General features: G+C 45.7%; 1 protein-coding gene across 1 annotated transcript in view; it reads left to right on the plus strand.

The window, feature by feature from the left end:
- Positions 1-811: 811 nt before the first annotated feature.
- Positions 812-22270, plus strand: part of LOXL1 (lysyl oxidase like 1) — a 47989-nt gene continuing 26530 nt past the window's right edge. The window contains exon 1 of the mRNA XM_036734234.1: positions 812-2633. Coding sequence (XP_036590129.1) covers positions 1349-2633 — 1285 coding nt within the window. The 5' untranslated portion in view covers positions 812-1348. The remainder of the gene's footprint in view (positions 2634-22270) is intronic.

Here is a 22270-nt window from a genome sequence, read left to right on the forward strand (position 1 = left end):
AGTAAAAAACAAAACAGGCCTTCCAGCGCAGGTCCTCTTACTTGAATCCTGGCGACCTTTTCAACAAACCACACTACTCAAGATCCCACAGCACTTACATGCAAATAAGGACTGAAAAACACAGTCCTGGAATTGGAATCAGGAGACCCCAGTTCAAATTTCAAAGAAGCACAGTGCTTGGGACACAGCGAGTGCTTAATAAAAGCTTTTTCATTTAGTCAATCGTTCAGCCCCACTACTTGTTACTTGTGTGCAACCTTCGAGTAACACCCCCTCTCTGCTCTCAGCTTCCTCCTCCGTTTAAAGAACTCAGACTACATGGCCCAAAGGTCCTTTCCAAGCCTCAGTCGATGATCCTAGGATACCTTCTGGTTTTTAAAGCGAAGGTTCTTTTAGCTACAGGGCACAGGGTAGTGTTCCCTCTAGAGAGAGAAGAGTGTGTGAAAATGATGCCTCTCAGGCTGGAAAACAAGCGAAGGGGCCAGGGCAGCCCATCTGGCTTTGGGGGGCAGTTGCCCTAGAGAATCCGCTTGCCTGGGACCGAGTTGAGCAAGAGTTTCGCTCCTTTCCTCTCATTCCCAGGTTCCCTCCCTTGTCCTCAGTTTTCACTGGGACTGTTTCCTTTCTTCATCAAAGAGGAAGGCGGCCCCCCAGCTTGGCTTGCAGAGCTGAGAGCAAGGGCCAGGCGCCTAGGGGGCTGGCCGCATAACTGAAACCCGACGGGCAATAGGGCCCAGCAGTGGAGCCCCGAAACGGAGCAGGCTACTCTGAAACTTCCAAACTTTTCACAGCTTGTTGCTTATTCATTCAGAGTGGGAAAGAGCCAGCCCGGCTGGCCCCAGACCCAAGGAGAGAGGGAGTGAGGGAGGGCGGGAGAGAGGGAAGGAGGGAGGAGGGAGCCGGCCAGTCCCCCCCACCCCCCATCCCGCACGGGAGCCATGTAAAGCCCCTCCCGGTGGTGGTCCTGTCCTTGGGGCCAGACCTGCAGGGAGTGACTCCAATTCCAGCCCAGCTCCGCACCGTGCTCTGCCCTGCCTTGCCCCAGACGGAGCCCCCGGGCTTGGCCAGCCTCGCCTCCAGCCGCCCGCTGCTGCCTCTCCGCTCCTCGTCTAGCCTCTCCCGGCCTCATCATGCTTCTGTCCCGGGAACCCTCCCGCTCGGGACTGGCCTGGGATGGACAGCGCTAGAACCTCGGGGAGGAAAGGAGCTGCCCACAACGCCTTGGGGAAGGGAGGAACAGATTCGTCTGGAGGTGGGGGACTTGGGAGAAGCGGCGTCTCTGCTGTTAGTGCCCCGCGCTGCTAGTCAGTCCCCGGGGAGGCGGGAGACAAGACGGCGCAGAGACACCATGGCCCGCGTCTCCTGGGAGCTCTGGGCGCTCCTGGGCTGCGGGGTCTTCCTCCTGACCCGCGGACAGCAGCAGCCTCAGCAGCAGAGTTCCGACGCCAGCCCCTGGAGGCAGATGATCCAGTGGGAGAACAACGGACGGGTGTATAGCCTCCTGAACTCAGGCTCTGAGTACCTGCCCCCGGGCGCCGTGGTCAGCGACGGCACCTCCCAGGTACTTCTGGCCGGAGCCCAACAGACGACCAGCCGAAGAAGCCCGGGACGCCCCATCCGCAGGCAGGCCCCCTCGCTGTCGGTGAGGGCTGGCTCGGACACCATCCGAGGGCAGGCCCGGCACCCCTTCGGCTTCGGCCAGGTGCCAGAAAACTGGAGGGAAGTGGCGGTCGGGGACAGTATGGGGATGGCCAGAGCCCGCACCTCCGTCTCCCGGCAACGACAGACGAGCTCCGCCTCCTCCTCCGTCTTATCACCCTCAGGCTCAGCCTCAGCCTCAGCCTCGGCTTTCGCCCAGACCACCTACCGGCAGCCATCTTATCCGGCGCAGTTCCCCTACCCCCAGCCCCCCTTTGTCAGTCAGTACGAGACGTACGAGCAAGCACCCAGGGCCTATGATGAGAGTTACGTGTATTACCGGAGCCCCGGAGGCGGAGGAGCCGGGGCAGCTGCAGTGGCCTCGGCTGGAGTCATCTACCCCTTCCAGCCCCGGCTGAGATATGAGGAGTACGGGGAGGAGCAGACCCCATATCAGCCTCAGGGCTTCTATCCAGCCCAAGAGATGCCCCTCATGCCAGTGCCCCAGCCCCAGCCTCAGCCCCAGCCCCAACCCCAACCTCAGCCTTCCGACGGGCTGGACAGAAGGTATTCCCACAGTCTGTATCATGAGGGGACCACGAACTTTGATCAAGCTTACCAAGACACTTACAACTCGGTCCCAGGCCAGGTGGTGCCAGGCCAAGTGGTGCCAGGCCAAGTGGCAGCTGCTCCTGACACCCCACAGGTGAACGGAGGATCCTCCCAAGGCTTGGGACCAGGCTATGTGACTGATCCCCGCCTGGGCTGGCAGTCTCCCTATGCCAATGTGCCCCCGGAAACTTACATCCCACCAAGAGTGGTGGAGCCTCAGCCGCCATTCCGGGTCCTGGAACCCTATGGGAGCGCCCCAAGACCAGAATCCTACCTGCCCATCAGGAGCTCGGAAGCTCCCCCACTAGGTGGGGACAGACAGGGCACCCAGCAAGGCCGGGTCAGCGTGGGCAGTGTGTATAGGCCCAACCAGAATGGACGAGGTGAGTACTGAGCTCGTCCTGAAGGGACCACAGTGTAAAGGAATGGACTGGGAGTCCCGTTTAATGATGTTGTGTATGACATTGTCAAGAACACCAGTCCTGAAGGCACAAAAGCTGGGTCCAAATCGTCATTGTTACTATTTAGTAGACAGAGGTACTTGAGCAAGTCAATACACCTCAGTTTCCTCACCATTAACATGGGGATATCACTTGCCTTACCTATTTCATAAGTATCAAACTAGATAGCCTATATAAAGTGCTATGTAAATGTAAGTTATCTTCCAATCCTAACCAATAGACAAGCATTTATTAAGCACTTACTGTGTGCCGGACAGTTAGGAACTGGGGAGACAGACAAGTCTGAAACAGTTCCTGCCCTCAGGAACCTTTCATTCCACCTAGGGAAACAATAGGTAGATGTCACACACACACACACACACACACACACACACACACACACGCAAGTATTAAGCAAGTATTCTTTAAATATATATAGCATATATGTATATATACTATCTATCTATCTATCTATCTATCTATATATATATATATATATATATATATATATATATATATATATATATATGCAGAGAGAGAGAGAGAGAGAGAGTAATTTTGAGGAGGAAGAAAGAAGCTAGGGGCATCAGGAAAAGTCTCACATAATCACCAATCATTCTCACTCTGCTCTCCTTGATTCTCCTCTGACTCCTCTCCCCTTGGCACATCCCTTCCCCCACCCCCCATCCCTCCCTTCTGCTCACTTTTAATCCATGGTATCCTCATGTCCCTACTCCTCTACTTCACCTCTTCCATGCTCAAATCCAAGCCCATGGAAAGGAGAGGGGAAGGAAATGAAAAAAAAACATTGCTTCTGGAATCAGAGGACCTGGGTTCTAAGTCTGTCTCTGAAGCTTACTGCTTGTGTGACCTGGGACTTGCCATTTAATATCCTTGTCCTTTATCTGCAAAATGAGGGGGTGGGACCAGGTGGCTTCTGAGGTCCCTTATAGCTCTAGAGCTATGAAACTACTATAAGGGCTCACCCTCCCCCCCCTAATTAAAGCTTAGTAGTAGATGCAAGGAAAGATGAAGGGCCATCTTGACTTCCCCCCTCTGCCCCCCCCCCCCACACACATAGGGAGATGGGGGAAGCTTTTCAAAAAAATGTGACCTCACCTTTCAGGAAACATGGCTATTGCGTTAATTCAGCAAGCACTTTATTAGGCTCCTACCATATTTCCCTGAACCTCAGTTCTCTCGTCTGTAAGAAGGAGTGATACAATCCCTTCTAGTGTTAATGCCTCCTTGTACCAGGCGCTACACTAGACACTGGGGGTACAAAGACAAAATAAAATTTCGCTTGCTGTCAAGGAGGCGACATTATATATTGGGGGCTGGCTGAGTTTAACACATCCACGTGCATACAAAATACAGACCAAATGATGTTGGGAATGGCAAGCACTAACAAAAGAGAGTTCAGAAAGGGGCTTATGTAGGAAGTGGGTCCTGAATAGAGCCTGGAAGAGATATGGGGATTCCAAGAGGAGACAAAAGTTCTGTTTGTACCCTAGGAAGACTGGGGAAAAGATGAGCAGCTACTCGATTATATAACCCCTGAGGGCTTAAAGTGTATGGGTCTACCTTCCATTGCCCATCTCTCACTTAACTCCATTTGAGGAATGCACCTGAGGCCATTGCTTCTAGGGGTGTGGGAGCTGCCCATCTCTATTCAGCTAGAACCCTCTGGTAGCCCCACATCTTTCAAGGTAATTGGTCAGTGCCTTTAACCAATGTACACAAACCTCTTCTCTACCCACTTATCCAATCCAATTGAATATGGTTGCCATGGAAACAGCCAGGATGATGGGTCTCCTAGGTAACAACAGACCTTGATAAGCCTCAAGGTCTCCCTTGGTAGGCAGATCCCTGAGGGATTTGTCCCATATATCCCTGTTTCTATGTAATTTTAACTAACCAAACCACTCACCCTAGTTTTTGCTGTATTCTAATGGAGCTTTCACCCATGGAGTTCAAGTCACTTCATGGCTCACTGTGTAGGCTAGAGGTGCTCTCATAATCATTGGTCACTTGCTCTCTGTGCCAGTTACACCTCACTTTGCCCAGCACAAAGCAGCCTGCATCCCTTAAGAGTTGGCTACAAATCATAGATTATATACTATTTCAAATGTGTGGAAAAAGCTTAACAGAGGAACCATGTGGTGGCTCCTTCAGTAAAGTAAAGAATTACTTTGTAAAGTACATAATTCTCCTTCCCTTCCCCACTAGTTCTTTTGTTTGGTCAGTTAAGGGTCTCTTATACTCAGTTTTCTTCCAATTTTAATAGAATTTTTTTTTGTTTTTCATCACCTATATTTCCCATTATAGCCCTCCCTCCTTCCAAAGGGCCATCCTTTATAACATAACCTCCTCTCTACTTCCCAGAGTCACCTTTATAATAAAGAATTAAAAAGAAGGGAAATATTCAGCAAAACTAGTCAGCACATAAAAATGTCTGACATATTCAGAATTCTGTACTTACAGTCTCAGAAAGAGTATCAGGAGAGAGATGCTTCCTCATATATCTTCTTTGGAGCCAAGTTTGAGCACGATAATTTTACAGCATTCAGTTTCAGCCACTTTGTTCTGAAGAGAACTTGTGTTCTTACAGTTATAGTACATATAGTTTTCCTGGTTCTGCTTACTTCCTTTTGCCTCAGTTCAGATGAATCTTCAATGCTTTTCCACGTTCATCGTTTCTTACTATGCAGTAAGGTCCCAGTTGAAGGGGTTCTACTTCATTTCTAGATGTTTTTAAGTTGGTTGGTTTTTGCTACTACAAACAGACTTCTATAAATATTTTGGTGGACAAGGGGCCATTCTTCTTGCTAGTGACCTCCTTGGTATATATGCCTAGTAGTGACATCTCCATGTCAAATGGAATGGACATTTTAGCGACATTTTTTGCACAATTGCAAACTGCTTTGCAGAGTAGTTGAATGGATGTGTAATTAGACACCATTAGGTATTAGTATGCCTCTATGGGTTTTTCTTAAAGCAAGTCTTATCTATCTATCAGGTTTTTCTAAAGTAAGTCTAACCTATAATCAAATAATAATAATAGCAATAGCTGGCATTTATATAATGCTTTAAAGTTTGCAGAATGTTTAATTTTTATCTCATTTGATTCTTAAATAACCCTGTGGGCAGTTACTATTATTATCCTCATTTTGCAGAGAAGGAACTAGAAGCTAAGCTAATTAAGTGACTTCTCCAGGGTCACACAGCTACTAAGTATCTGAGGCAGAATCTGAACTCAGCTTATCCTGATTTCAAGACCAGGTCTCTACCCACTATGCCACCTAGCTGCCTAGGTGTTCAATCTGTAATCCTGCTGCTTAACAGCTATAGGTCCTTGGGTATATGTCTTAACTTTAGTCCCTTCAGTTGTAAGATGGGAGTGTTAGTCACACTATCTACTTTGTAAAATTGTTGAATCAAGCCAGAGAGCCTGTGTAAAGTACTACATAAATACAAGCTAAAATATGCAAAACCTAGGCAATCCAAGGTTGTAGTGCATACTTTGAGTATGAGGGGCAGAAGGAACAGCTCCCAAATTCATAGATTCCTCCATTGTTCCCTTCTCTGCTCTTCACTGGGCTTTCCCTCTGTCTGCATGCACAGTTTTGCCCTCAGGCAGTCAGGGATCTCCCCTGGGTCATGGACTACAGGACCCCATGGAACCAGACAGTATATTTAGTGGAACTGAACAGAGAGATATGAGAGGGAGCAGCCCATGTTATTCTCTCTGTGCTTGCTACCTGCTCCCTCCTCACCCCAACCCCACTCCAAGAGATGCTGTGATAATGGAAAATTCCAGCCTTGGAGAGGGCATCCCAGGTCTTGAGCTTATACCGAAGAGCAGACACCACCTCCCTTTCCCCCCAACACACACCACACACACACACACACATACACACACACACACACACACACACACACACACACACACACACACACCCCTGATTTTTATGCAGGCAGTTCTGGACAGAAATGTAGATTTTAAAAACCTCATTTCTGTCTAGCCCATTATCCAGGCTTCAGAGGCCAAGCTGAGCAGTACACATACAGGTATGTATATGTATGTATATATACATATGTATTGCCAGTTCACCAATTTAATACTTATGAATATTGCCCCACACCCTACACAACATGGACTCATCCACACCTGTTTTGGTTTTAGAGGACACAGTACCGACTTTTCTCTTTTCCTTTGGGTTCTCTGTCTTTCACTGTCTTCTCTTCATCCCATTTCTCTTTGTCTTTATGTGGCTGTGACTCATCCTTCACTCTCTTTAAATTACTACTGATCTCTTTCCTCCACTTCTGTATTACTTGTCACCTAGGAGGCAGATTCAGTGTAGATAGAGTAAATTCAATTACAGAAAATTTTGACTTTGATGAGAATTCACCACTATAACTCATGGAGCAAAAGGGATTTTTAACAGCATCCAATTAAAGACCTTCCCCCTGCATAATCTTTGGTGAGATTTTGTCAGCATTAGCCCAAATATGCTATTATCATTCTTCTTGCATAGATAAAGAAACTGAGACCTAGAGAAGAAAAGTGATTGGATTATTGCCACATATAAAGAAAAGGGGAAGAGGAGAAAGGGCTAATAAGTACTTATTAAGCACCTACTATGAGCCAAGCATCATGCTAAGAGCTTTACAAATATTATCTCATTTTATCCTTACAACAATCCTGTGAAGTAGGTGCTTTTATTATCCTCATCTTGCAGATAAAGAAATTGAGGAAAGCAAATGTTAAGTGACTTGGCCAGGGTCACACAGCTACTAAGTGTCTGAGGCTGCATTTGAACTCAAGTCACCCTGACTCCAGGACCAGGTCTCTATCCACTATGCCACTTAATTTATAGCTCTAACTCATAGAATCCCATTTGGCCATCCATTCAATCCATCACTTAGAGAGAAGTCTTCCTAACATGCAGCTCTGATTTGTCACTGTCGAGTTTAAAATCCTTCCGTGGTGATAGGAAAATCATCTGTATGAACATTATTATATTAGGTCTCCACCCCCTTGGAGTGAGGGAGAGGTCAGTTATGCAGGCAAATAGACAATAGGAATCACATGGGAATATGTAGGCAGAGTACCAAGGCTCAATCAAGTGACAATGGCCCTTCATCCCTGATTGGCTGAGGGTATGACACATAATTAAACACACCACTCAGTTAAAGGCTGGGAACCAGAAGCAGGATAAAGGCAGGGTCAGCCAAGAGTTATGGAAATGGAGAGGGAAATGATTTTCCCTCCTCCAAGATGGCACCACACCTTTTAGGAGGAAGCAGTAGATTAGAGAAGCAGCATTAAAGCTAGCCAATGGGTCTGCTGTTCAGAATACTTTTATATACTCTAGATCAGGGATGGGGAACCTTCAGCCTTAAGGCCACATGTGGCCCTCTCAGTCCTCAAGTGCAGCCCTTTGACTGAACCCAAACTTTTGGTCAAAGGGCCACACTTGAGGACCTAGAGGGCCTCATGTGGCCTCAAGGCCATAGGTTATCCACCCCTGATCCAGATACTTTGGACATTTTATATATTATGTGGATTAACTCTCCCCTCATAAATAGATCTCAGTAAAGCCCTTTGTTCTCTATAACTTGTCAGCGGGGTAGAGGATTTATGCCCAGAATGCAGAGCCAACATTAGCTTATGACTGTCCAGGGTTCAAGGGATCAATGACAGCAGGCATGATGTAATGAATGAGGTACCATAACCTGAAGATAGGATTTCTTCTTTTGGATTGGGTCAATCCTACATATACCCACATTCCCTCTCCCAGAATGAAGAGTTATAGCACAGTTTTAGCCCATGTCTTTACAGGCTCTTTGCTGCCTACTGGATGAAGTCTAAATTTCTTCCCTATCTCACCACTTTGTATTCATACCATTGATTGGGTCCTAATATTATACTGTGACATGTATTAGAGATCTTGCTCTTTGGGGAAGGATTGTGGCTTTTTCTTGTATCTTCCATAGCCTATTAGATATAGTAGGTACCCAGTAAATACCTGAATATGTGAATGAATGAGCGTATGAATGAGTGAGTGAATGTATGAAGTGAATGAATGACAAAGAAGAGCCTATTAAATCACTGGACTGTCCATTGAATTCTCCAGACCAGCAAATCTGATAGTTTTGGTAGATTGACATGACCTCTCCACTGGAAGCAGGATGAGTGGAGCTATGCTTTACTATCTCTCTTTTGTGGAGGCTTCATTACTGACGCCCCCTACCCCCAGCAAGAAGGAACCCTTGGCTGGCCATCTTGATAATACAGATGATTTGTATAGCCACTTCTATGGGCTCAGAAGACCACAAACATCCTCAGCATTCATAGAACCACAGCCCCTTGGAGCTGGAGGGATCCTTAGAGATTAGTCCAATTTGATGGAGGAAGAAACTGAGACCTGAAGTGATTTGGCCAAGGTCACAGTGAGTTAGTGGCAAAGCCAGGACAAAGAAAGATCTCAGGAACTTTGTCTCCCATTCCTACTTTTCCTCATTATGGCCCACTGCTTTCCCTTTGAGAAGAGTCAGGGATTGGCACCCTTCTCAACACCCATGTCCATTTAATAGAAGGAGAATCTCAGCAGAAAGGGAAGGCAGCTCACCCAAAGTCACACAGACATTGGCAACAAAGGCAGGGTCAGAACTCACCTTTCTTGAACTGAAAGATCAGGGTATTTTATTTAAGAAACAAAGAAACAAAAACTCCTATGCCTCTTTGTCTATCCGGCCTTTGAATATTAGAGTTCTGAAAACCACATCCCTCCCACCACTTCCCTCTGTCCTGGAAACTGCACCTGGGAGTTCTCAAGACCCAAACCTTAGCAAAGGTGGGCAGGGCTAATCCCCACCATGCTGTGCATACCCTTCCCACCCCAACTCCCCCACCCCCCACACAGACAATTTACCATAGCATGGGGGAGGGGGCGGGTCTTGTGCTCTGCTCCCTCCCCAGACCCCACAGCCTGGATCTGGAGGAACCAAGGCACTAGGCTGGATGTCCATTCCTGAGCCCGCCCGCTGGTGGGGCCACTTCCCCATGCCTCCTACCTCCACATGTCTCTGATTAGATTTATTTTCCCTTTATGTGCTTGAGTCACCTAGCAACTGCTCAACCCAGCATTTTTGTCTTCGTCTCCCAGAGGGATTGCTCAGCTCGGCGTGGGCGGTGTGGGGCTTAAGCTGTTTCTCCAGAGCTGTTCTCTGCATACCAAAGGTTCACACTGAAATGAGGGGACTGAGTGGGGGGCAGAGCCCAGAATACCTTCCCGCTCCCCATCATGCAGGAGTGTAGCCACCTCTCTAAGACTCCTAGCATCCCAGACCTAGAGCTGGGAAGGACCTTGGGGACCATCTAGTCTAACCCCTCATTTTACAGATGAGGAAACCGAGGCCCATGGGGGTTGAAATTTGCCTAAGGCCACCCAGGCAATAAGCATCAGAGGTGGAATTTGTACCCACATCCTCTCACTCCAGGAACAAGGATCTTTGTTCTCTACCTTACTCCCTCCTCGGAAGGATCTGAGGGGCACCTCATTTCAAAGCAGTTTCCAGATTCAATGAGATCCAGATTTCACAGACTTTTCTAACCCCTCCCCTACAGCCTTCACCACCCCCTCACTGCTAGCACCTTTCCTCTGAGAATATTCCCCATTTACCCTGTATGTATCTTAGGCACATAGCTGTCTGTATAATGTCTTCCCGATTAGAATTGAGGCTCCTTAAGGGTGAAGATCCCAATTGTGCCTTTTTCTGTGTCCACAGCACCTAGCACAGAGCCTCCCATGGTAAGTGCTTAATAAATTCTTGTTGACTGACTGAATGTTAACTCTCAGAGCATTGGTTGGCTCTTCTGTAAAATGGGATAATAATAGTTTTTTCTACCTAGCTCCCAAGGGAAATTATTTGTAAAAACTTTAAAGTGAACCTCAGTTGTCAGTATTAGTCCATTTCCCAAGGGCAACCGAGATGAACAAGAATGAAGAGGCATGTGGCTTAATGAGAAGGACTTGGCTGGGGAGGTCAGCACCCTGTCCAGCCACTAGGACTTTGAATTCATTTCATCTGTGTGGGCCTCAAGTTCTCCATGTGGAATACCAAAATAACACTCACTATTCTGCCGACCTCACAGAGCCACTCGATGATGGGAGATAATGAATAGGAAAGTGCTTTGAAAAGTTAAAAGTGCCATATTACTATAAAGGGTTATCATCGTTCATTCATTATCTAGTTTTAAGGGTTATTATCCTTATTAATTGTCTAGTGATTGTAAGGAAAGTGCTCCATCAACTGACAATGCTGATTCTGCCCTTCACGGCTCTCTGCAATATGATTTCAACCTACCTTTCCAGTCTTATCTCATAATACTTTCCTTCCCATAACCTGAGCTCAAATTCAACTTTACCAAGCATTTATTAAACACCTCAAGACACCTTGCTGGACACCGAAAACACAAAGGCAAAAATGAAGTAGTACTTACCCTCGAGGGGTTTTTAATACAGTTGGGGGAGGAGAATGGGCTACACCTTGGGGAAAGATAAGCACTTTGAGTTCATTTGAGAAGGGAGAGGATAGTCAGAGGGCTCAGGGAAGGGTTCGCAGAGGAGATGACACCTGAGCATCTCTCCTGGCCAAATTGGACAGCCTCTATTCCCTATTCTTGTCCTGCCCTCACCTTTGCCCTTTTCCCAGATCCCATTCCTATTATAGCATCCCTCCCCCAGCTCTGGCTTTTGAAGTCAGCCTCCTCCTTAAGTTGATGCCTATTCTGCTGTCACCTCTTCCATGAAATCTCTCATGATTCTCCCTGCACAAAGGGTCTCCTTCCTTTGATTTGTTGAGGCACTACAACTGGTCTTCTCCTTTCCACTTAGCTCATTTTTACTCAGACCATAGTTATTCGTATGTCTGCCCTTTCGGCCCCCTACTACTACTACCACTACTACTACTGTTACTACTACTACATTGCTACTATATGACTACTACCCCTACTGCTGCTGCTACTGCTACAGGGCAATATCATAATATTCTTGAGGGCAAAGCTGCATCTATCTTCCTGTGCCAAGCACAGAGAACTGGATTCATGCAAAAACATTTTGGTCAGTGTTGAAAACCTTCCTCTCACCAACACTTGTGATATCTGTATCTTAACAGAGAACTTAGGTGACTTGCATAGGATAAAAAACAGCCCAAGACTGTTTTTCCAAAGCGGGGTCTTTCCAGACAATCCTTTTACTCTTCTCCTACCAAACTCCCCATAAAAGTGTGTTCAAAATGGCTTCTTTTATGCTCAAGCCACCTATGCTGCCCCTCCCCCTTCCTCATAGCAAAGGACCTCGCTTCCTACTTATGGAGAAAATTGAAGTCATCTGTCAGCAGCTCCCTTTTCTCCTCACTTCTGTAGATGAAAGTGCTTCAGCTCTTGTCTCATTCTCTTCTCATTGGTTCGAGTCTCAGAGCACATATGTATATATGTGCACACACATATATGTATGAAGACAGGGGAAGGGGTGATCATTCTCCAATGTTGGACCTTCTACCTGAGCTCTTAATTCCAACCCCACATATCTCCTCCAGGAGCACACCTCTTTGATCATCCCCTCCCCTCTTTATTTTCCATGATCTCCATCCACTAGTTCCTTCCCTGTTGCTTATAGACATTGCCAGATATCTCCACTCCTAAAACCCCTCCATTTGGCCCTGCTTTCAAGCTGCACCTGCTATCTGTCCTCCATTTAACCATTAAATGCTATCAGTACTCTTGCCTTCACATCCCACCTTCTACTTAGTTCTTTATAATCTGGCTTCCATCTCTATCTCTTAATTAAAATTGTTCTAAGGTTACCAGTGGCCTCCTGACCCTTCAATCTGGTGGCATTTTTCTCAGTCCTCGTCTTTCTTGACCTCTCTTTTTGGAACCATTGACCTCCTCTGAAACACTCTTTTCTCTGATTTTTGTGACACTGCATTCTCCTGATTCTCCTTCTAAACTGTGTGACCATTTCTTCTCAGTCTTCTTTGCTGGTGGATTATTTCTCTGCCTCCTTTGTGTGAATGTAACCCAGGGTTTGGTCCTGAGCCCTCTTCTCTTCTCCTTTGCCTATGGTCACATATCTAACAAGTGTCTCTCCTATGCATATGTCTTCTTAAATTCCATGTCCAGCCCTCGACTGTCTCCTGAGCTGAAATGGTGTGGTCTCCATACCACCAACTAACTAAACATGTCTACAAAGATCTCCCATAGGCATCTCAAAATCAGCATGTCCAAAACAGAATTCATTATCCACCCTACCCATGAAAAATCCCACCCCTTTTTCCTGAATTTCCTATTTCTCTCAAGGACATTTCCATTTTTCTATTTGCCCCAGTATCAAGCTTCAGAGTCTTCTTCACCTCTTCCCCTTCCCTTATCCAGTTAGTTGTCAAGTCTTGTAGATTTACTCTTCATAGCCTCTCTCATATCCATCCCCTTCTATCCACATGTGCAGCCACCTCCTACTTATCCCCTTGGGAATACAGCTTGAGAAGGCCACTCATTCCCTTAGTCTCTGCTGATGTTAGCTATGTGGCCAGCCCTGTGCTAAGCCCAGTGAGGGAGACAGAGAAGGGTGTCAAACATCTGGAAACCATCCAGAACTGGGTGATCACATGAGATGATAACTGGTGACACAAGATCACCAAGCAACCTCTCTGGGCCTCAAAGTCTCTATTTTTAAAATGGAGATCAAATGGCTTGAAGATGGTGGCTGTTAGCCTAGACAGTCTAAGTCAGCAAACTACACTCCAGCCTGCTGTTTTTATATGCCCCAAGCTAAGGATATTTTTTCACATTTTAAAATACAATCAAATTTTATTTTAAAATGTAAAAAACATTATTAGCTCGCATTCCCAGCTGTCATAGTTTGCTGACCCTTGTACTAGATTATTCCTTCTCCAGTAACCTCTAAGTCACAAAAGGTTAAAGCTAGAAATGATGGAGGAGGTCTTTTCACCTAGTCCAGCTCCCTTGTTTTAAGAGAGGAAGAAAACAGAGACTTTCCAAAGATCACCAAGGTCATTCAGCTATAAGGGGGCAGAGCCTAAGCCTTCTGATGTCTATTTCAAATAAGCAGCATGGCATGACAGGTACAGTGAGGATCCTGGACCAGGAAGTCCTGGGTTCAAATCCTGCTGCAGACAGCTGTGGGACTCTGGACAGGTCACCTAATTTGGTCAAGTGCAGCAAGGTGTTACAGTGAATAGATTGCTCTTGTAGTCAGGAAGACCCAAGTTCAAAACCTACCTCAGAAACTTACTTAGTTGTGTGACCCTGGGCAAGCTGATAGCCTCAGTAAAATGAGGATAATAATAGCCCCCTACCTCACAGACCCAATGAGGTGATACACGTGGAGAGCTTTGTAAACCTCAAAGCACCATATACATGCTAACTATTATTATTATTGTGAAGGGTTAGTAAGCAATAATAACATGTAAATATTTATTCCTGTTATTCCTTAGTTCCTTAATGTGTAAAATGAGATGTAATACTCTCTGGGGTTTCTTCCACCTCAAAATCCGTGATCTTTACTACATCCAGGGCCCTTCCTGGAAGAATGTGATTCCTGATATTTCTTATGTCAAAGCTGAACACAGCGAAAGCCCTTTGCTGCCTGGGACAGGTTCAAACGTCCAACCCCCCCTCCTCCCCACACCCCCAGGCCCTGAGAGCCAGGCTCTTTGAAGCCTCAGCCTTCCTCAATCAGCTTTTGAATTTGCCTCTTCAGCCTGACCACTCGCTGGCTCAGCACTTCCTCCCCCAGTCCCACAAAGCATGTGCCAGAGACCGAAGAGGCTTGGAATAGCGTCCGGGAGGAGACTGCTTATTGGGGATCACTCCGAGTTGGGCTAAGTCTCTTCCCAGGTTCCAAGTTTCCTCTGGCTAATGAACATCTGGGGCAGTTTGGTTCCCCGCCCCCAGCCCTCCTCTCCGTTCTTCCCTCCTCTTGGTGATCACTCACCATATGGCCCTGGGGGACACGAGCTCTGGTCGCTGGCTGTCTTTTTTTCCCCTAAAACTCTACCTTCTGACCAAACCTCTGTGTTCTCCAGTACTTTGTGGACACTCTTCACAGCTCTACCTGAGCCAAGAATGAGTAGGAAAATCCTCCGGGAGTGGCAGGCCAGGGAAAGAGAGAGGGAGGGAGGGAAGGGGGGACAGACATCAAGGTTCCAAAGCCTCATCCCGACAGGGTGGGCGCCAGCTACCCACACCTGCTTCCAGTTATAGAGCCTGCCAGCGCTGAATGTGCCCTCGGCTGTCTGGAAAGGCCTTGGGAGGGAAAAGGACAAAAGGAGGCAGGAAGGAAACCAGAAACCCAACCACTTCTCATCCCAGCAGAGGACAGGGAAGCAGGCCAAGACTGCTGGCTAATGTTCCTCCTTTCTCCCCATTGGATGCTGCCTCCACCCTCATCCCTCCCAGTCTTTCCTTCCTTTCTTGGCCTGTCTCCACCAGCAAACCATGAAGCAAGTCAGCCAGTCAGCAAACATTTATTGGGCCTACTATGTGCTGGGCACTCTCCTAGTCACTAGGGATGTATACAGTAAAAAATTAAATAGTCCCTTCCCTAGGGGAGCGAACTCTACCAAAGGATACAATATCTTCATAAAATCAACCGACCAATAATTATGTATTAAGTTGTTGTTCAATCATTCGGTGACATCTGACCCTGCATGACTCTGTGGATCATACTGTCCGTGGGGTTTTCCTGGCAAAGATATTGGAGTGGCTTGCCATTTCTTTTTCCAGTGGATTAAGGCAAAGAGAAGTTGAGTGACTTTCCTAAGGTCAAACAGCTAGTAAGTGTTTGAAGTTGAATTTGAACTCAGGTCTTCCCGATTCTAAGCTCAGCAATCTATCCACTGAACTACCTAGCTGTCTACTATCTGTGAGGCACCATGCTAAGCACCGGGGGCACAAAGATGAAAATTAAATTATCCCTACCCTCAGAGAGGGTATACAAATAACTAATTAACAATTAAAGATAAGCTAAGTTTTTGTTGTTGTTGTTTTGGTGGGGGCGATAAGGGAGCACCGTAGAGGGCCCCATGTAGGAGGCAGCACTTCAGCTGGTTTTTTGAAGGAAGCTAGGAATTCTGAGGCAGAGGTAGGGAAGAAGTGTACTTCAGGCAGGGGGACCACCTGTGCCAAGGTGCAGAGATAGGGATAGAATGGCATGTTCGAGAAACAGCAAAAAGGCCATTTTTGCAAGATGGTAAAGTGCATGAAGAGGCCTCTAGGTGGCCCAGTACATAAAGTACTGAGATTAGAATTAGGAAGACTCATCTTGCTGAGTTAAATCTGGCCTCAGACACTTAATCCTGTTTGCCTCAGTTTCCTCATCTGTAAAATGAACTGGAGAAGGAAATGGCAAACCACTCCAGTATCTCTGCCAGGAAAACACCAAATGGGGTCACGAATAGTTAGATATAACCAGAAAATGATTGGACAACAACAGAGCAAATGAAGGAGGTAGTGAGAAATATCCTTTTCACCCAGATCCATGCTCATATGAAGAGACAGGAAACATCCTCACTTAGGACTGATTTTTTCTCCTTCCTGATTGGGGCTGCAAAGATTGGGAATTCACGAGCCATCAGACAGGTCTTTGCCACTAAAGTTACAGAAGATAATCTGGGCACAAGTACTGTTTTTTAGAATGACAGAAAGAAATAGATACAGCATATCTATATTTAACAGGAAGATCCTTTGGGATTAATTCCACCCTCTACTCTGTTCCTCCAAAATCAGGAGGATGGAGAGGAGAGGAGGAAGAGGAGGAGGAAGAAAAGGAGGAGAAGAAAAGAAAAAGAAAATGAAGAAAAGGAAAAAGAAGAAGCAAAAGGAGGAGGAGGAGGAGGAAGAGGAGGAGAAGGAGAAAAGGAAAGAAGGAAAAGAAACAGAAAAGGAAAAAGAAAGAGAAGAATACAAAGAAGAAGAAGAAGAAAGAAGAAGAAGAAGAAGAAGAAGAAGAGGAAGAAGAGGAAGAAGAGGAAGAAGAAGAAGAAGAAGAAGAAGAAGAAGAAGAAGAAGAAGAAGAAGAAGAGGAAGAAGAGGAAGAAGAAGAAGAAGAAGAAGAAGAAGAAGAAGAAGAAGAAGAAGAAGAAGAAGAAGAAGAAGAAGAAGAAGAAGAAGAAGAAGAAGAAGAAGAAGAAGAAGAAGAAGAAGAAGAAGAAACGGAAAAAGAAGGAAAGGGGGAAGGAAAAGAAGAAAAGGAAAAAGAAGGAGGAAAAGGAGAATACAATGAACAACAAAGCTTGAGCTATTATTTGAGATGATGTAGACACATAATATAGTCAACCCATTACCAAGAATTCAGGGAGCACCTACTAAGTTTTAGGTTTTTCCATAAGGGATGTAAAAATGTATGAACTATGAACCCTAACTCTTTAGGAGCTCTAATAGGGAAGGCCAGACTCACATATAGGAAAAAATGACAGCGTGTATTTATATAATTAAGGTTTGCAAACCCACCTCCATGCTTTTGTTTAGACTGCCTCATTCTCCTTCCAACTTTCACCCTTCTCATAGCTCTCCATTTATCAGAATCCAGTATGTCTTTCCTGTATGTACCATGCAAAGTCCTGCCTTCTCCAGGAAGCTTTACTCAATTGTCCCAATAGAAAGTAAACTTTTCTTTCTTCCTGGACTCCTTAGCACTTAGCCTAGACCAGTCCCATGCTAGATGTTGCACTGAATAAATGCCTCTTGATTGAGTTGGTGACTTTCAGGAGGCTAGGTGGTTTTCATAGAAATGGTTCCAGATCTCTCTTATCTCTGAGCCATCATCCACCTGTGACCAATAGCCCCCATCCAATAATAATAGGCAACATGTATACAGCACTGTTAAGTTTTACTCAGCACTTTATATATGTTATGATATTTGATCCTCATAACAGCTCTGTGTGGTAGGTGCTATTATTATCTCTGTTTTACAGATGAAAAAACTGAAGTTAAGGAGAAGTTCAATGATTTGTACACAGTAACACATCCAGTAAGCATCGGAGGCTAGATTCAAACTCCCTTCTTTCTGACTCCTGTGCCACCGAAATGTCACTATCACTCATCTGATGGATAACTGGTCTGGCCCATGATGGCAATAAGGGAGAGAATGGTGGGAGCTGCGTCCAAAGGATGGAGCAAAACTGTGACTTGAACTTCATTTCCATTAGCCTCCAGCCAGCCAAGGTCCCCAGCCTGGTAGCTGACATTGAATAGGACTCACTGTCTCTTTCATTAAAGTGTAAAAGTCTCCACCTTCTTCTCTGTGTGCCCATTGGTGACCTGAACATTTACTGATCGTATACTGACCTTAGTCTTCCTAAACATTTACTGACCACCTTTTTATTAGGCTTGAAACCTTGGAGTGATCTTTCACTTTTCCTTCTCCCTCATGCCTTACATCTCTGCTGCTATGTCTGGTTAGATCTACCATAGCAGCATATCTTGCATCTGCTACCTTCTTTAACGCCCCTCTCCCCATAGCACCCTAGTTCAAGGCCTCTCCATCTTTAGTCTGGTCTGTTATAGTGACCTTTGTTTTTTGTGTGTTTGATTTTTAAAACTAGGTCTCTCTGTGTTATCCACATTGGAAGTGCAGGGGCTTACAGACCTGCCCCACTCTGATCAATCCAAGAATTTTGATGTTCTTTGTTTTCAGACATGGGTCTCATTTCTCTTTAGGCATCCCACTGCCTGCCGCTGCACCCTCCACATTCCCAGGTGCTCATCATATTAATGCTAAATTTAATACATGTAGTGGGTTTAATACCCCAGCCTCCCAGGCATATAATAGCCTCTTAATTGGTCTCCTTGCCCAAAGTCTCTCCTCTCCCTAATCCATCTTTCACACAGTCAAATGCTATAGACATACTAGATATTATTGTTCTCTTCCTTCGTAACTCAGCTCCACTTGCTCCATGAAGCCTTCCCTAATTACCAAGTTTCTCTCTCTCTCTCTCTCTCTCCCTCCCTCTACTTCTCCCCCCCACCCCCTCTCTCTTTTTCTCTCTTTCTCTGTCTCCATTTTTCTTTCTCTATCTCTCCCCCAACCCCCTCAATTTTTCAGAGTGTTTTATCTGGACCCCTTTTGGCCTCTGTGGCATTCTCTCTTCAACTACGCTTATCTTCTGTATGTTCTAGATTAGAAGCTTCTTGAAGACAGGGACTATGTGATTCTTTTCATCTCCACATCCCCCATGCCTGGCCCAGTGCCTCACATAACAGTTCCTAATAAATGTTTATTTAATTTGTTGAATTGATTAACAACTGGGACCCAGACAATTGCATCTGCTGTGGAATTTGGCCAAAACACTCCTTCCTTTCATCAGCAGCCCTGCCAGATGCAGATTACACCCTGCCCCTGCTGTGGGCCAGTATCAACAAGGAAGGAGAAATTGAACATCCTGCAATTTGTTCTGCTCACAACATTGCCAGGTGTTTCCATGGAGCACCAGCAACATGCTAGGCCAGTCTAATTCAATAATTATTAGATGGTGATCAGTTCTAGGACAGAGCTGCCATCCCAGGCCCTGGGATGGGGCAAGGGGAGGGTCAGAGCTGGCATTGCAGACTCTGGGGATGGTGGGTGGGGGTGAGGGAGGGTCAGAGCTGCCATCCCAGGCCCTGGGGTGGTGGATGGGGGTGAGGGAGGGTCAGAGCTGCCATCTCAGGCCCTGGGGGGTGGGAAAGTGGGGGCGGGCCATTTCTGAGTCAACTTTACTCAAGGTGGTTCTCAAAGAAGTCATCCCTCTCTCATCATTTATAAATTCAGTTTGAAAAAAAAATCAATGAATATGTATTAAATCCCTACCATATGCTTTGTGCTAAGTCCTTAGGGACACAAGGATAAATCTAATACATTGCCTGCCTTCATGGGTGCTTATAATCTAATAGGGACAAAACAGTATGTGTTATGATACACACACAGAAAACTCTAATACAAAATAAAAGATGATTGCTTAAGGAAATTTGAAGCTGGGCGATGGGAAGGAGACATCATTGACTAGGAAGATCAAGAAAAACTCCATGAAGTCTGTAGAGCATTTAAGAGGACAGCTGCAGTGCAGTAGAAATGAAAGACCTCAGCTTGAATGTTGGCCCTTCTTACTTACATTGGGCAAATCATTTAGCTCCTCTGAACCTCAGTCTTATACTCTTCAGTATGGGAAAATAAGGGACAGCTAGGTAGTGCAGTGGACGACCGTTAGGCCTGGAGTCAGGAAGACTCATCTTCCTGATTAGCTGTGTGACCCTGGGCGAGTTGCTTAACCCTGCCTGCCTCAGTTTCCTCATCTATAAAATGAGTTGGAAAAGGAAATGGCGAATCACTCCAGTATCTTTCCCAAGAAAACCACAGATGGGGTCACAAAGAGTTGGACATGATTGAAGTGGCTGAACAGCAGCAATGGGGAAATGATGGTTGCACCCTCTGCCTCATAGAACTGCTACATGGATCTAATGGGAAGATGTACAAAATACTACAGAAATGCAAGGCATTTGAACAGTTCTCTGCCCTCATTTCACCCAGAAGAATGTAAAATTATTAACGGGAGGGGCCATTTTCTTCCTGTCTTTGCAGCCCTAGCATAGAGCCCAGCAGCTGGCACCTAGTGGGTACTAAATCAATGCTGGTTGGATTGAAATAATTTGGTCAGATCACATCATGTTCAGTTCTGGCCTCCAAATTTTAGGAAGGAAATTGACAATATGGAGAGTGTTCAGAGAAGGTAGCCAGGACATTAATACACGGATTAATAAAAGAAACCGGCATTGTTCAGCCTGTAGAAAAGTTATGGAGGATGTGATTGTTGTCTTCAAATGTCTGAAGGACTAGGAGGGATTAGACTTTTTCTCCGTGGCCCCAGAGGCCAAAATTAGGAACAAGTACAAATACACCCTCCGTTATGTGGAAAAGTCCAGACGCTCCAGCCTTCCCACCATGCCTAAGTGGCTTCCTGACTCTATTCCCAACAGCCCCTCTTTCTATTGGTGAGTTCATCCTGGAACTGCCATTTGGGGGAAGGGCCCCCAGCCAGCCAACCCTGATTCTCTGGATTTGGCCACCATGCTCTAACCCTCTTCTTCCACACCCTATAATTTCTCCAACTCCTCACTTTTCAGCTCATCTTTTATGTTTTGTCTTCCATCATTAGAATGGAAGCCCTCTGAGGACAGGAGCTGTCTTTCTTTTTGCTTGTATTTGTATCCCCAGCACTTAGCAGAGTGTTAGACACATAGTAAGTGCTTAATCAATGGTTATGGGTTGATTGTTTCAAAACTCTAAGGAAAAAAATACTTACTAAAAATGATGGCTCTCCCAAAATGGAATACACTGTCTCAAGGAATGGTAGGTTCCCCCTTACAGTGGTCCTTCAGAAATCTCTGGATAACCACTTGCTGGAGAAAGTGTAAGTGAGATTCTAAAGTAGGTCGAAGTTGGTCTTAATGGCTTCAGTGGTGCTTTCTAGCTCTGAGAATCTATGACTGTGATTCAGGCTGTGAACTGGGCACAAGAAGAAAAGAAGACATGCTTGGCACTGGGAACAGCTTGAGCAAAGCCACAAAGGTGGGAAAGTGGGGGTGGGGCATGTATGGGGAATGATGAATAGTCTGGCTTGGCTAGAGTATAGAGTACGTGGAAAAGAAGAAGAACTCTGGAGTCCATGAGAACCAGCCAAAATGATTCTCAAGTCCGAGAATTTTCAGAATTGGAAGGAACCTCCTTAAGTAAATATTTCTGGAATGATTGATGGATTGCCTTTTGCCTCTGCATAGTCTTCAGTCCTGGGCTCAATTTGAACAACTGGAATGGTTCAGCCTCCCACTTTGCTTTTCATGAATGATTCAGCCTTCCAAGGGGAAGGGCTTTAAGGAGACTGGATTAACCAAGTCCTTCAAAGTAGAGTCCAAGAAGAAACCTAGTAATAATCTGCAAGCCCCCTCCAAAAGAACATGGTGTGTGTTTATTTATGCATGAAGCTGGAAGTCAGGAGACCTAGAATCTAGTCCTGATTTCTACATATGGAACAAGAAGGAATAAATTGCAACAGGGACAATTTAGGTCAGACAAGAGAGAGAAAGAAATTTCTATTTGTTGAAGCAACATACGTGGACATTATCCTTTCTATCTCTAGAGATGTTTAGGACGAGGGCAGGTAGCTATCTCTATAGGGTGATTTCATCACTGCCCTTTCTGAAGACAGAGGAATAGGGATGTATTAAGTGGCTGCCAAGGGTCTTTAAATCAAATACTGTAAGTACTTTCTGTTTAACCCAGCTAGGCACTGTAGGGGAGGCAAGAATCAAATATCTTTCTATTGCTCCTATCCTAGAGATAAAAGCCAGACAGATGAATAGAATTACAGGTTAATAATTAGATATAGAGATATAGGAATTGAGTGGCAGAGCAAACACTGTAAATGAATCTGTTAATCAGAAAAGACAAAGATGCCACTTTCCAAGACCTGCCATCAAAATGGCAGAAGTTTTTGTAACAAACTGAAGGCAA

Source organism: Trichosurus vulpecula, chromosome 8 (genome assembly GCF_011100635.1).
Source record: "Trichosurus vulpecula isolate mTriVul1 chromosome 8, mTriVul1.pri, whole genome shotgun sequence".
NCBI classification, from domain to species: Eukaryota; Metazoa; Chordata; class Mammalia; order Diprotodontia; family Phalangeridae; genus Trichosurus; species Trichosurus vulpecula.